General features: G+C 38.9%; 1 protein-coding gene across 4 annotated transcripts; it reads left to right on the plus strand.

Moving 5' to 3' along the window:
• Positions 1–302: 302 nt before the first annotated feature.
• On the plus strand, positions 303–13,526 carry RAB23 (RAB23, member RAS oncogene family). Of its 4 annotated transcripts, XR_003571739.1 has the most exons (8): positions 303–520; positions 2,747–2,948; positions 3,744–3,829; positions 5,659–5,815; positions 7,306–7,388; positions 8,641–8,733; positions 9,595–9,815; positions 11,322–13,526. XR_003571739.1 is itself a non-coding variant. In XM_027888655.1 (7 exons), exons 2-7 carry the CDS (start codon positions 2,794–2,796, stop codon positions 9,732–9,734), a joined length of 714 nt encoding a protein of 237 aa, XP_027744456.1. In that variant the 5' UTR covers positions 303–520; positions 2,747–2,793; the 3' UTR covers positions 9,735–13,526. The 4 variants fall into 4 exon arrangements, 3 of the variants coding, with proteins under 3 accessions (XP_027744456.1, XP_027744457.1, XP_027744458.1); XM_027888655.1 differs by having other exon boundaries at positions 9,595–13,526; XM_027888656.1 differs by having other exon boundaries at positions 303–516; positions 9,595–13,526.
• Positions 13,527–14,726: the final 1,200 nt, after the last annotated feature.

Consider the following 14,726-nt stretch of genomic DNA (forward strand, 5'->3'; position numbering starts at 1 on the left):
GGTCAAAAAAAAGCTGCACAGGGAAGCAGCTGCCCTCAGTGATAGCCTAAGGAAAGCCCGTGGCTGATCACTCTGTTTTCCATGAAGGATGAGGTGAGGAAGGCCGGCGGATAGGGAGTGGAACAGGGATGAATGCACCCGGAGGCCGGGAAGATCAGCTTTGTCCGTATCTTTCCTCAGGAACGAAAACCCCTCAAAAACAACACTTCCCTCGCTTCAAGCCCGACTCAGACGGACAGGGACCCCACCGCAAAAGCCTGTCGGGGGTCTCCCAGCCACCCCCCACTCCGCGGGGGTCCGGACGCCGCGGGGGCGGAGGCAGCGGGCAGGCACCTCCCCGAGCGGCGCCCCCTGTCCTGACGGCGTTTCCGGGCGGGGGAGCCGGGATGTGCGTCCGGGTTGGGTCGGCCCTAGCGAGCGGCTGCCTCTCGCTTTCCCTCCGTCTGCTCTCTCCCGCCTCCGCCCCTGCACCGCCGTGCCCTGGGAGGGAGCGCTGCCCGCCCGCTCCCGCAGGCGGCTGGTGAGAGGGACCGCGGGCGGGCGGGCGGGCGGGGACCGGACCCGGCGGCGGCCGCGGCATCCCGGGCCGGGCGGGCGGGGAGCGGGGCCGGGACCGCGGGAGGGGCCGGGGCGACCGAGCCTCAGCCCTCGGTGTGGCCCCCGGCCGGGGCCGGGAGGGGGCGGCGGGTCCCTGCACGGAGACCCTCGGGCGGCTCTCTCCGTCTTCGCCCAAAATGGCCATCCGAACTCCGGCGCTAACGGGGCTTGCCAAACACTCGGTAGACACGGCTGTAGGCTGGCGTTTAATGCAACCAGGGCGGCCCAGAAACGGCGCCTGTCTGGGCGAGCGGAGCGAGGGCGCCGGGTGGCGCGGCTCTGCCAGCACGGGCTGCGAGAGGGGGCATGGGCAGAGCCTTTAAAAGGGATGTATTTTCCTGAGCTTCGAAAGGAGGGTGACGTGCCTCTTGGGAGGTAAATCTGGCACTCTGCAGTTGCGAAATGTTATTGTGATGATATCCCGGCACAGCAAAACGCGAGGGAAACTTAGCTTTTATCAGATAGGCAAGGATGAAATTGCAGCAAGTCCGAGGGCAATCGAGAGAGACTTCAGAGCCTTGGAATGACTGGTTAAGGGATCAGGAGCACAAGCAGTGTTCTTTACTGTCCTTTCAGTAGCAAGAATAGAAAGGAAAGAAACAGAGCCTGGTGTTACAGGCAGAATTTTGTGAGTTTTGATCATGAGTGGGGTCTACACAACACCAAGCCTGCTGTCAGCAGATGGGTTATGCCTGTCTCAAAGCGGGGAAAAGATGTTTGGCAGGGAGTAGGACTCACTGAAAGTTTTAAATTGGATTTGAAGGGGGAAAGGAATAAAACCAGGCTCTCTAGAGGAAAAGCCTGGGGGAGGCACACCAGGGTTCGAGGGACAGAGGCCCAGAGAATGGTGGTGAATGGAGTTAAATCCATCTGGCATCTGGTCACTAGTGGAGTCCCCCAGGGCTCAGTGTTGGGGACAGCCCTGTTTAATATTTGTATCAGTGAGCTGGATGAGGGGGTCTAGTGCACCCTCAGTCAGTTTGCAGACTACACCAAGTCAGTCAGGAGTGTTGATCTGCTGGAGGGTAGGATGGCTCTGCAGAGGGATCTGGACAGGCTGGATTGATGGACTGAGGCCAGCTGTGTGAGGTTCAGTAAGGCTGAGTGCTGGATCCTGCCCTTGGGTCACAACAACCCTAGGCAGTGCTACAGGCTGGGGGAAGAGTGGATGGAGAGCAGCCTGACAGAAAAGGACCTGGGGATGCTGGTCGACAGGCAGCTGAACACAAGCCAGCAGTGTGCCCAGGTGGCCAAGAAGGCCAAAGGCGTCCTGGCTGTATCAGAAATAGGGTGGCCATCAGGACCAAGGAAGGGATTGTCCCTCTGTGCTTAGCACTGGTGAGGCCACAGCTTGAGTACTTTGTCCAGTTCTGGGCCCCTCACTGCAAGAAAGACATTGAGGTGCTGGAGAGAGTCCAGAGAGGGGCAATGAAGCTGGAGAAGGGTTTAGAGATAAGTCCTATGAGGAATGGCTGAGGGAGCTAGGCTTGTTTAGCATGGAGAAAAGGAGGCTCAGGGGAGACTTTTCTGCTCTCTACAACTACCTAAAAGGAGGATGTAGCCAGGTGGGGGTCAGCATCTTTTTCCAGGCAGCTAGTGAGAGCCAAGAGAAACTGGCCTCAGGTTGTGCCAGCAGAGGTTTATTAGGAAAAATTTCTTCACTGCAAGGGTTATCAAGCATTGGAACAGGCTGCCCAGAAAAGTGGTTGCATCATCATCCATGGAGGTGTTTAAAAGATGTGTAGATGTGGCACTTAGAGACAAGCTTTAGTGGTAGACTTGGCCATGCTGGGGTAATTGCTGGACCTGATGATCTTTGAGGTCTTTCCAACCCTAATGACTCTATGATTTTGTGATTCTGTGCTTCCATTTCTTCCTCATAAAAAAAAAAAAAATCCACCAACATTTGAATATCTTTTCAATAAGCCCAACAAATTGTTTTCTATTTCTGATTTCTGGTAATTTCTAATTAATAAGTGGCAAATGAAAGTTAGTTAACTGACTTGTCTGAGGTCACTTAAACAGTCTGTGACTGAGGCAGAAATAAATTGTACTGTCTATATGCACTCTGATGTGTGTGATCATCTTTCCTCTTGCTTTTTATTGACAGCATTTTTATGAACATAATAACTATTTACTTCGTTGACAGAATCAACAGTTTCCTGAATAAACCAGAGAGTCGCCTGAGACACAAAGATGTTGGAAGAAGATATGGAAGTGGCCATCAAGGTGGTAGTAGTAGGAAATGGAGCTGTTGGGAAGTCCAGTATGATTCAGCGATATTGCAAGGGGATTTTTACAAAAGACTACAAGAAAACTATTGGTGTAGATTTCCTGGAAAGACAAATCCAGTATGTATTAAACAGATGACATACTATTGACTCTCTCTCTCTATTTCTTTCTTCTCTTGTAATCCTGAGATTTACAAAGATTTGGAAGACAAGGCCTGCTGTTTCTGAAGTACATTAAAGGGAGTTGTTTTCTCTCTTGCAATGTGGGCTAAAATTGTATCATTTATTCTCCATCCAGAATTTAAAATTATAAATAAAATTTGAAACCTCTGCCATACTAAGCTCTTTGACAAGTTTCCTGTGTATTCTACCACATGTTGATTACTTTTTTAAATTGCTTTTAATAATTTCTTGTGGGAGAAGTAAAACTGCTTATGGTAAAATGATTACACAAATTTATTAACCACTGTAGGTAAAAATGTGGAAAATAATGCGTTTGTGCATAATAAGCAGGTAATACACAATTATGTTTGATAAAGTGGAAAATACTATGGTAATGAGGAGTAAGACAATCCTATGAATTCTGTAAGCTGATTAAAAAGACAAAAGGACCATTCTTCAAGCACCTAATTTTTGTTTTGATGTCTGTATTATTTCTCCACTTAGAGGAAGAGGAGGAAAGGAAGAGGAAAAAGTAATACAGACCACTTACATCATATGCTCAGTAAAGGGCATTTGGTGTAATTGAGGGACTATTGCCATATTATGTTATGAAGGTGAATGTATTATTATATTTAAATCCAGTTAAATTTGACTTGGATTACTTATGCTGTAGATACATAAGTATTTCCATGTCAATTGTTTTGAATTGTTCCTCTTACAGTATTGATCACAAAGCCATGCTGTTTGTTTCAGAGTCAATGATGAAGATGTCAGGCTAATGTTATGGGACACTGCAGGTCAAGAAGAATTTGATGCAATAACCAAGGCCTACTATAGAGGTGAAAATACCATATTTGTTATTTGGTAGTTGTTGGGTTTTTTTCGTCAGCAGATCTCTGAAATACATAGAATGTAATATGTTTATAAAATGTTAGTTCATCTTTTTCAATTCTTAAATAGTTTTCCCCTTTGTACAAGATCCCCTTCGTAATTATGGGCCACTTTATGCAGGATGCTTAGTAGTGCCCTTTAGAAAACATAGAATGAAATGAGACTAATATCTGCACAGAAACTGGGCAGAATGTAGACATTCAAACAATCAAATGTGAATTTATATTTTCCCTCTAAAAGTGTTTTACTACTTCTGTAAGACACATGTTTCTAAATGTTCCAAAACCTTAGTAATTAATCCAAGGGAGAAAAAAAATCTACCAGTCATCCTAGAAAGATAGTTTATTAGGCACAGCTTTTGCTAGTACAGTCTGCCTTGAATATCTTCACACAAGAGTAATAAGCAAAATGTATTTATTTCATAAAATAAACTGTATTATTCTTGTAAAGGCAGTTTATCTGTTTAGCCAGTTACAAATTGCGGACTTAAGTTTTCTTTGCATATAATTTAACAATGGTTCTGAAATGTTTCTTTTTTGTTTTTTTTATGTGAGAGAGATGAATGACTTGGCAAAATTCCATTGTTCAGTTCTTGCAAACTAATTGCAAGCAATTGCAAAAAAATATATTACTATGGTAAAAAATCACCTCATTTAGCGATAAAATAATATTTTTGCCATGCTGTTCAGGATGTTACAGTACTTTGACCCTTTTATATTTCATAAGCAATTTGTCAACTAATAGATTTTTTTTGGTAATAGTTCTAGTTGTAGCTCATAATTAATGATTAAAGAAGAGAACTTTGAGTGCTTTGTGTCAAAGAAATACAAACAGAACACAGGAATGGGGGATACTTGGTGAAACTCACAGATAAAAGAAAACTCATACTGATTAAAAACTTTTCATGCTATATGTAATAATCTGAGATATTCACCACAAGATTATACTACAGTCTTAAAAGATTAGCTATCTATTACTTTTACACTTCCTTACTAAATAGCAAATGTATTGAACGCATATAAATAATAAAGTGTCTCAGCTTGTGTTTGTGTGCAAAGAAAATTAGTTTCTTGAGAATAACCAAGGGCTACTGGACAGTCAGAAGACCACACACTAATATTTCAGCTGTGGAAGTACCTTCTCAGTATTCATAGGGTTTAACTGTGGTTTATTTACAAAAGCATAACAAAACATTTTGTATAATTTATCACAGTGCTCTGATAGAACGAGTGTGAATTAGAAATACACTTATTTTCTCAAAAAAGCTACTAAACAATTTACTTGAAATAATTACAACTTCATCTGAAAACTTTTAAGTTTTCTGCTTTTCAAAATCCAAATTACTATACCACAAACAGTAACATGAAATGTGCTTTACAGATACTGCGTACGGGAAAAATATTTGCCTTCTGGCCTCCATTAAGCTGCCTGGAAAACAGTGAGCAATAAAAAAAACCTCCCTTTCCCTTTCTACCAGCCTTTCCACATCCCCTCCTGTTCCTTTCCCCTGCATATATTCACCATGCTGTAATTAGCTTTTAAGGTAACAGACCTATAGCCATCATGAAGAGTGGGCATAATAATGCAAATAATATGGCAGTGTATTTTCATTTGGGGAATTTATGACCGGTGGTTTGGCACAAGCTAGCGGAAAAAATGCACTTTATGGGAGGAACTTGAAAAATCCCTCATAGTTTAAATACATTATAGTGGATTTTTCTTAGTTTGTTGGCTGATTTGTATTTACTTGTATTTGTAATTTTTTGTTTATTTCTAGGAGCCCAGGCTTGTGTTCTTGTGTTTTCTACAACCGACAGAGACTCCTTCAAAGCAATCCCTACCTGGAAAGAAAAAGTTGTGACTGAAGTTGGAGACATTCCCACAGTTCTTGTGCAGAATAAGATTGATCTTCTTGATGACTCTTGCATAAAGAAGTAGGAGTTTTATCATACTGTTTTTAAAGATCAATATGTGCCCCTTGTATACGTGAATTTTAAAAACAGAAGTCTGTGGAAGTTTCTGGTCAATACGTAAGAGTATCTGGGTTGTCCAGCCTGTGTCCTGCATCCACACGTGCCCTAGAAGCACAGGGGATGAGTTTTGATGCATGAGATACTTGGGCAGATCTGCTGGCAAAACTAGGAGCTTTCTATTTGCTTCACATCACCTTCTGAAGCCAAAAATTATAGAGGCATAACATGAAAAGTTTGGTTGTGCCATGATATGATTCATGCCCCTTTTTAATTTTTTTATTTTAAATCAGAAATTCTAAAACTATAACTTTCCTGTTAAAATACACACCTGCTTTTAAACTGTGCTGTGCACCAGTGAAGGCACGTTGCCTAGCTTGTGTACTGAATGCATGCTAAAATGACAGAGTATTAAACAGGTTGTTTGAAAAAGCATCTTAATTTTCTTTGCTTCACTCTTCTTTGGTTTTTTCTTTTTAATTTTTATCAGAACGTTATAACTATAGAAATGTGTAGGTGGTAATATTTTCAAACTGCATGCTGCTGAATCTTTCTTGCTGATTGTTGTTTTATTGTCAGTTCATTCTGCCTTTGTGTAGATGACCAATTTCATTCTTGCTGTAAAACCAGCTTAACAAACACTAACTTTTATTTACCACAGCATATCATGTAGAAGGTAGTGCATTGCAAAGTTTCTCATTCTCCACTTCCTTTATTTCTGCCATCTTCCTGAGAGATTATATTATTTCTTCTTTTTTGTTGTTTCCTGCACTGGCTTTCTTTGTTATCTGTTTGCTATTGATGGCATAAATCAGCTTCTACTCCCTCTGCAAAGAATACTGAGGATTTTCCACTGGAAAAGCAAAATTGCATTTGAACTCCTTTATTCATGGTATGTCACTTAGGTTTGGTTCTCAGAATACACTGTCTGCCTCAGTAATGTAATATTTCTGATGATGTGACTTTTCTCAGGGAAGAATTCATATGTTTCTTCAGCTTTTCCTTAAAATTTAGCATAAGTTCCTTTTCACAGAAAAAAGTAATTCTTGATTTCATCTCTGCACTCATCTGATTGCATAGCATACTGCTTCATTAAGATATACTTAAGGATTACTTTTTTGTTGTTGCTTTTACTTTGCAGTGGTAATTGTTGTGACTCTACAGCCTCCTTTCTTTTGGTTTCACTGACACCTTTGAACCCTTGGGAAGTTTTATTTCATGCAGTCAATAAATACTGAAAAGTGATTACTTTGGGTCATTAAGAAACTCCATGTGAAATACCTTCTTTTTATAATGGAGATATTGTAAAGAAATTAAGGATCAGGTACTTTTTGACTGTCTTGAGTTTCTCGACCCACTTTGCTATGTTTAACTTACCATGAAGCAATTTGTTTATAAGAATAAATGCTGGCAAGTGAAACAGATAATTTACAAAGTTGTCTTCTGTTGTGCAGTGAGGAGGCAGAAGCACTGGCAAAAAAGCTAAAAGTGAGGTTCTACCGAGCGTCTGTGAAGGAAGACCTGAATGTAACTGAAGGTAGGAGGTGCAGCGGGAGGGGCTCTTTCCTGCCCACTGCACTCTGTCCCCTTAGTTCAGAGCCCATCTGTTACTTCCCACGTCATTGCACACTGTGGGCAATCCTTTTTATATTCCTTAGCAGCATGCCTTAAACATAGCTGGAATTAGTTGGTGTCAGTGTGTTAGGCCCATTTCTTTGTGTACATCTTTCCCTTCCCTCCCACAGTGCATAACTGCAATATTTACAAGTGTCAATGTGTTAAGGCTGTTGAGTCCTAATGACTGTCAGTAAACATCGAGCTTTTTTAAAAAAAATGTATATATAAGTTCAATTATTACAATATACAAATTATTTAACAGATTATTTTGTTAACAGTTCAAAAATAATTGATGTAAGCAATTATTTCATAGTTACATTTAAATAAAGAAAATCAAAAGATTGTGTTTTGTGCAGCCTTTTTTCTCCTGATGATATTTTATTAGTTCCCAAGTACCTCTTTTTAATGCATATATTTAATTTCATAAGAGTACTGTTATAGTTTTCAGTCTCTGTCTTTTGTGGCATGGGTTTAAATAATCATGAATTCTAATATGTAATGTATTTATTTTTGTTTAATTAGTTAAACTTAATAGTAAACTGACTGTTTCTTCTCTATTAACATCATTCACCTTGAGAAAAAATCTGCAAGAGAAAATGTAAAATGCTTCTGGAGCATCTTTACATGAGTTGAATTACAAATGTAAATAATCATAACACGAACAGGTTCTGAAAATTCTGCTTTAGTTATGTATTTTTTCAGATTTCTAGGTCAACTTTTTATTCCCCAATAGAAATGAGGGTAGAATTAGTTAATTAGAAAAATGTTGCTGCCAAGTTTTATTAATAGACTTACTTTACATGACTGTTATTATTCTAAGGCTTCTTGCAAACAAAATATATATATTAAATTCCTACACAACTTTTAAAAGTTCCAAGTTGCGTGAACTGGAACATTTGGCAGTATACACGTGCCAGCTTTTTTAAAGGAGTATTGAGACGCTTATATGCAAGACTCTAGTGCAAACTCTAAGACCTGGGCAGACACCGGACTAAGCTGGATTCTGCCCAGGTACACGGGCCTGCCGAGAATCACTCACCAGATTGGGCTAAACCTGAGATGCTGAATGCACTTTTTTCCCCACTATGCAGAATTTTGATACAAATGCATTATTATTAATATTAAGATTTTAAGCATTCTGTGTTGTACCTTTTTTCTTCTTAACATTCCAGTTTTTAAGTATTTGGCTGATAAGTATCTTCAAAAGCTCAAGCAACAAACAGCTGAAGATTCAGAACTAGTACATACAAGCAGTAACAAGATTGGTATGTATACTGTAATAAAAGAAACAAACCTGAAACAGTATTTTGTTCTGTCAAAGCTTGTGTTCTCATCTCTTTCCATATGGAATTAATACAAGGTGAATCAGGGTCTAATTATTACCTTCCTATCTTAGGATATCATCTCTTTCCTTCTGTAAAATAACTTTGTGACTCTTAAAAGTTACAAGACTGTCAAACTGATGTACAAAAGTTTCTAGCTACTGTTTGGCAAGTGTCCTTTTATTAAATTCACTTAAACAAGATTGTGCAAAGACTTCAGAAAGGATACATGTTGGTTTTTTAAATGTAATTAGTATTAGTGTTGCTCATCTTGGTGTGGACTTATGAGACTCACAGGGAAAGAGTCTGGCATGTAATCAGAGGGTCCTTTTAAACTGCCTTTTGTAAGGAAACACTGAACTTCTGTAGTTCTTTAAAGCATTTCTGACTCAGTTTGTTTATTTTCCTTCAAGCCCTTAAAACCTTTTCATTCAGGTCTTACTTACCTTTGTATCAGCAAAGTTTCTGCATTTAAAATTGCCATGTTTTTCTTTTATTATATTACTCAACTACCCATAACTTTGTGCAGTTAGTAACATACACAGATGAGTGCATATGCTGCCCTTCAGTTACATAGATGCATGCCAGCTGTAAATACTGCCTGGCTAGTAATTGCAACTGCTTCCTATTCCAATTTAGCTGCAAAATTGACCCAGAAATAGATAAAGCTTTTAAAAACTAGCGTATGCATTTGAGGTGCAGTGCTGTGTGTGCCTTGGCGGCTGTTGCTTTTTAAGTGTTAAATGTATTATGCTGCAGGAAGTAAAGAAATAAAAATACTTTTCTTGTCTTTAAATTCTGTAGGTGTTTTTAATACAGCTGGTGGAAGTCACTCCAACCAAAATTCTAGCACTCTTAATGGTGGAGATGTCATCAACCTTAAACCCAACAAACAGAGGACCAAGAAAAACAGAAGTCCTTTTAGCAACTGCAGTATACCTTAGACCACTTTTGAAGGAAATAAAGCAACGCAGTGAATTGGATGAAGTTGTGCAATTGAATACAGAATAAAACCAGCTGTAGAGGTATTTTCACTAGTGCTTTAGCAAATCTTGTGCCTGTGGGATCCTTTACAGAGGGTGGATTTAAATGAACTTGCTGATGCTGTGGGTTTGTTGTGTGATGTGAGACACCTGGTGGCAACACACAGAACCGTGGCTGCCTTGGGCACTGTAAAAATTAGGCAAGCTTTTCCTTTTTCAAGGAATTATTTACAGAGCTGTGAACTAGGTCTTGCTGAATTGCAAAGCACATTTAACACGAGGATAATACTTACAAGCATAGGTACAGACCGTAACTCTGTGGCCCAAGGTAACGTAGCAACTGTGCAGCTAAATTTCAAAGAAAATGTTAGAACTTGTTAGTCAGGACACTAAGAAGATAAATGAAGAACAAAAAGACACTACTGCATTTTATCCCTGACCATATCAATATGGATTTTGGCAATTCTGTGTGTGCAAGATCCTTGCATTATATATATATATGTGTACTAAGGTATATATGTTGACGTTTGGGATGAATATTTACTTGGTTCCAGTGTGTGTTACTTGGAGATCAGCTAATGATCATAAAATAGCATCTTCCAGCTCTCCTTTAAAAATGTTGCATTTCAGATTAGGCTTTCCCAGCTGCCACTGGGTACATTGAACTTGCTATACTTTGGGCCTAAAAGCTTCGATTTAAAAATGTATGGTGCCAAAAATGCTCTTTTTTACCTAATGCTATGCTACAGATGTTTTGTGGGTTTGTTTTTCTCAGTCTTAACAGGTTGAACAAATGACACTAATAGCTACTCAGAAGGAGCATACAGTCATATTCTTGTTCAAATGTGATTGTTATTTCCTGTGCTGTCTGTGAAAAAGGAACTTGCAAAGTGATGTCACGAAGTATTTATCTTAATAGAAAATTTTTTCATAAATACCATGAACTAAGTTACGGAGGATCCAAAAACTTGCAGCTGATTATATTAATCAGACATTCTTGAATATTGTCTCAGATTCAAAGCTAGCTGCTGGTTAAGGAAATCTAATTCTGCAAGATCAGAGACACGGCAAAAAATTTTCGAAGTGCTTCAGTAATTTTACAGAATTTATTTAGATGTTTAGGAGCCCAAATCTAATTTAAAGTTGTTTGGGCTTAGGCTCCTAAATCACTACGGTGCTTTTAAAAATGCTAAGCGAGATACCTTTTATTTAGCAAATATAAACACTTCATAATCCTCTTCAAGAGCATGCATGCCTTTTACAAACTATCCATTTTGTTTACATGTTTTTGTATGGTATGATATAATTTTAACTTTCTAAGATTTCTACAACAAGCCTGCCAGTGACAAATGCAAAAAAATGCTGCTTAAAAAATTTAGAGTTTTAATAGTTTTTTAAATGGTGTATGAGAATGAAAATGAGTGATCCTGTATATTTTTGAAGGAAGGACTTTTCACTATGTGAATTCATGTAGAGAGCTTGAGTGACTTTGTTTCTAAGTCATTGAGTATGAAAACTGAAATGTATTCTTTTTCCCACTGTCTGCAGGGAGAGAAATGGGTGGCAAGTTATGCACAAACACTAAAGATCTCTGAACTCTGTATTTTCTGTTTACTGTATTAGCCTTTCTACCGAGTACCATTGTTTCTTTGACCAGCTATTAGAGATCTCCTGTTGCTGGCCAGAAGGCGGCCTTCAAGTTACTCCGTCCCTTTTGCTATTGCAGCAAAACCATGTGCTCTTCACTGTAATGTTTCCTGTATTTTCTCTTGGATAAAGACCTTTATTTTTTAACAAGTGCATTTAATCACTGTATGTATAAGTGGAGTAAATTCCGTCTTAACAATTTAAGAAGTAAGGTACTTGGGATAAGATGGTTGAACATCATGGGGCCACCTTACAACTTAGGGTAGAGTGTATGCATTAAGAATTTTGACAACTGTTTTTAATATGGAAACTTTTCATTGTCTTTTGCCAGTTCTACGTTTTTTATTAATTTTTCTTGAAAAAGAAACAAAACCATAAAGTGTCTGAAACATCTTTTTTTGCCTTGACTTTGTACAGCATACTGAAGTCTTTTTTATGTATAATGACCATTTGTACTATTACACACTGTACTGTAACACTGTGCTATTAACGTAGTTTTTTTGTATTTAAAGTCTCTCACTATAAATCACTGTTTTAAGGACTGAAAACTCAGCAGAAATTTTCATAGGTGGGGACTTTACAGACTTGATAAATTTAGGATATGTTGAAATGTAGTACATATACTTTAGTGCAGGAATAGTTATTCACAGCATTGGGTAACAGTGAGTTTTAATTTCATTCCCATCTTAAATCTAAAGTAGCTCTTTCTTTGTTGTGACCTTGCAGTATTTGTTCTCCAATATAACTGAAATGGAGACTGTCCAAATTAGCATTTGTCTGCAAAGTGCTCTGCATATACATTGCTTGCAGATTTTGGCTCTTTATCCTACTGGGGTTAGTGTGTAGGTGTAAACCAGATGATGTGCGTATTGCAGGGACCCTTAGGTATTCACGACACTCTTCAGTGGCAGTAACTTTTGCCTTTTGGATGAAGAGATGTGCCTAAATGTTTTAGCACTTTTGTTGTCCCACATGAATAATTTTTATTACAACCATTGCTCCATTCTTCACTCAAGGTGTTCTTATTAAAATATCACATGTTTTAGTGAGCAAAACCTACAGATGCAGAGCCTTCTCTGTGCATCCCTGTGATCGCATGGGAAGATGTAGTGAGGATGTAGCTCTGTTATGCCCGTGGCAGCCTCGATTAAGAAGCAACAGATGCTCCTGCCACAAGACACAGTGTTTTGTTGAGATTTATGTTCATTGCACTCCTATATATTGTTTATACCTCTTGAACAGTTCATTGGCTGTATTATCTGAATCTTGCCTAAATTCTTTGCTTTTGGCTGATAATTCTGCCATTAGCAGAAAACTTCAGTCGTTGTTAATGCCTTAGTGAAATAAAGATTCACTAAAGAGCATGAATGACATTACAGCTCTGTCTCTCCTGTGCTATATCCATTCAGTGAATGGGTGTTCTCCCAGTATGTGGGATATCGTTAGATGCAAAGCGGTAACGCTAGGGATGTATTTCCAACTGGAAATAACAAACCTCAAAGTTGTAAGACTGATCACACTAAGATTTTTATGCTTGTGTGTGTGTGTGGTTAATTTAAAAAAGAAAATTAAATATTCCACTTAAGACAATTTTGGAGCTTTCTTATTTTCAGTATTTAAGGCAAAACTTACCTTTTGTAGCCAAAATGCCTGAATTACCACACTGTCTGTCTTCCTGTTTAATTTTCTTATGCTTCAGTAAAATTTGACTTTTTATTTTCTTCATTATTGGGCTGCAGTGTATCTGACATGTAGTTTTGCATCACTTCTGCAGAGGTACGTTAAACTAAAGGGCACTGAGCAGCTGAACACGCAGCACTCTCTGGGAGTTACGCAGGGGTACACGTGTAACACTCAGTGAGCCTTTGTTTTGAACCTGTTAATTCACCCCTTCAGGTTGAGAGCTGCCATGTAACAACAGAATGAATGATCTTTATTCATGATTTGCAGACCCTATGTGGGAGTTCTGTCATGCAGCAAGAGAACACACGTGCTGCTCAGATTCCAGTGATGGTACCTGAGCCCCTACTGCTTTCCTCACTAGAGTCATAGACCTTGGGTTGAAGCTGCAGTCCCTGAACACTAACTGTAGCAAAATTAGAGAGCGAGGATGGTCCAACAGGCTTGAATTCATCAATACGACCTTGCCATCTTTTTGTAGGAAGCAACAGCTGTGCATATTTTCTTTCTAGTGCACAAATATTGACAGAAGAATATACTTCTGTTAAATACGGCATGCAAACAGGTAATCAAAATTACAAAATGACAAACATAGCAATGCTTAGATTAGAGGTGAACGATGATATAATGGAATAAGAGAAACTTCCTAATGTTCCCTGTTGAAGTCTTATATAGGAGTCATCTCAAAGCCAGGTGAGTCCTAGTACTGAACTAGACTCATTCTCAGGTTTCTAGTAGTAGGGTAATACTGATAAATAGTTCATCAGTTCTGCTGAACTGATTCAAGTTGGTCAAAAAAATTAAAAATTAATCTGAACCAGGAGAAATACCACCCTCATTGCAAGGATAAAGATGTATCGTTACTAATAAATTACTTAAATGTGAGTGGCTAAACCAGATAATGCATGTAACTGTTTTTATCACCATCATGATCTCAAGTAAATGTAACAGATTTTTAGAAAAAAAAGTCAACATACCAGATCCTCAAGTAGAAAAATCAGTGTTTAAAACTGAATATTCTGTGTATGCCATTCCCATAAAATCCCTACAAGTTAATTCTGCTGTTCTCTTGTAAGTGACACTCATCGCATCATGCAACTTAAAACATGTTTGTTTGCTTACTGTTTGGTCTGATACAAGTCGTTACTTTTGTGGTTATATTAAATTGTCAGTATATTAAATTTCAAAAAAATTGCTATAACCCTGTTGCTGTGCAACCTCAGTCTGATGGAGAAATTTGTGTGCCTGATTCTAGTCCATTTGTTGCCAACAGTTGGGATGCAAGGCAGCATATGAGATATCCTCAAAGCAACAAGTGTGGCCACTCCAGTCTAATAGAAATGCTGAGCTCTTGCCTCTGATTTCTTTACCTGGGGTTGAAATACAAAATATGGATTCTGTTCTGCTCTTTCTGGTCATTTTTCTTTTCATGAGTGGTCTGGCCAATACAGTGACAGGGTTTAAGTCAATGGTTGTAGACACTGAAGTGGCATTAAATTATTATTAATATATTAAAGATACCTGATGCATTTTCTGAAAAGAAACAGGTAAATATGTTGGATGGGGGGGGTTATGTTGTTTGGGTTTTTTTCTTTTTTTTTTTTTTTTACTAAAACACAAGTCAGC

The sequence above is a fragment of the Empidonax traillii genome, unplaced genomic scaffold (assembly GCF_003031625.1).
Source record: "Empidonax traillii isolate 1590-97213 ecotype Southwest subspecies unplaced genomic scaffold, ASM303162v1 scaffold243:size714344, whole genome shotgun sequence".
Taxonomy (NCBI): Eukaryota; Metazoa; Chordata; class Aves; order Passeriformes; family Tyrannidae; genus Empidonax; species Empidonax traillii.

Coding starts and splice junctions, on each gene's coding strand:
- RAB23 (XM_027888655.1), top strand. CDS start 2,794: ATGTTGGAAGAAGATATGGAAGTGGCCATCAAGGTGGTAGTAGTAGGA. Junction 2,949..3,743: donor TTCCTGGAAAGACAAATCCA/GTATGTATTAAA, acceptor TGTTTGTTTCAG/AGTCAATGATGAAGATGTCA. Junction 8,734..9,594: donor TACAAGCAGTAACAAGATTG/GTATGTATACTG, acceptor TAAATTCTGTAG/GTGTTTTTAATACAGCTGGT.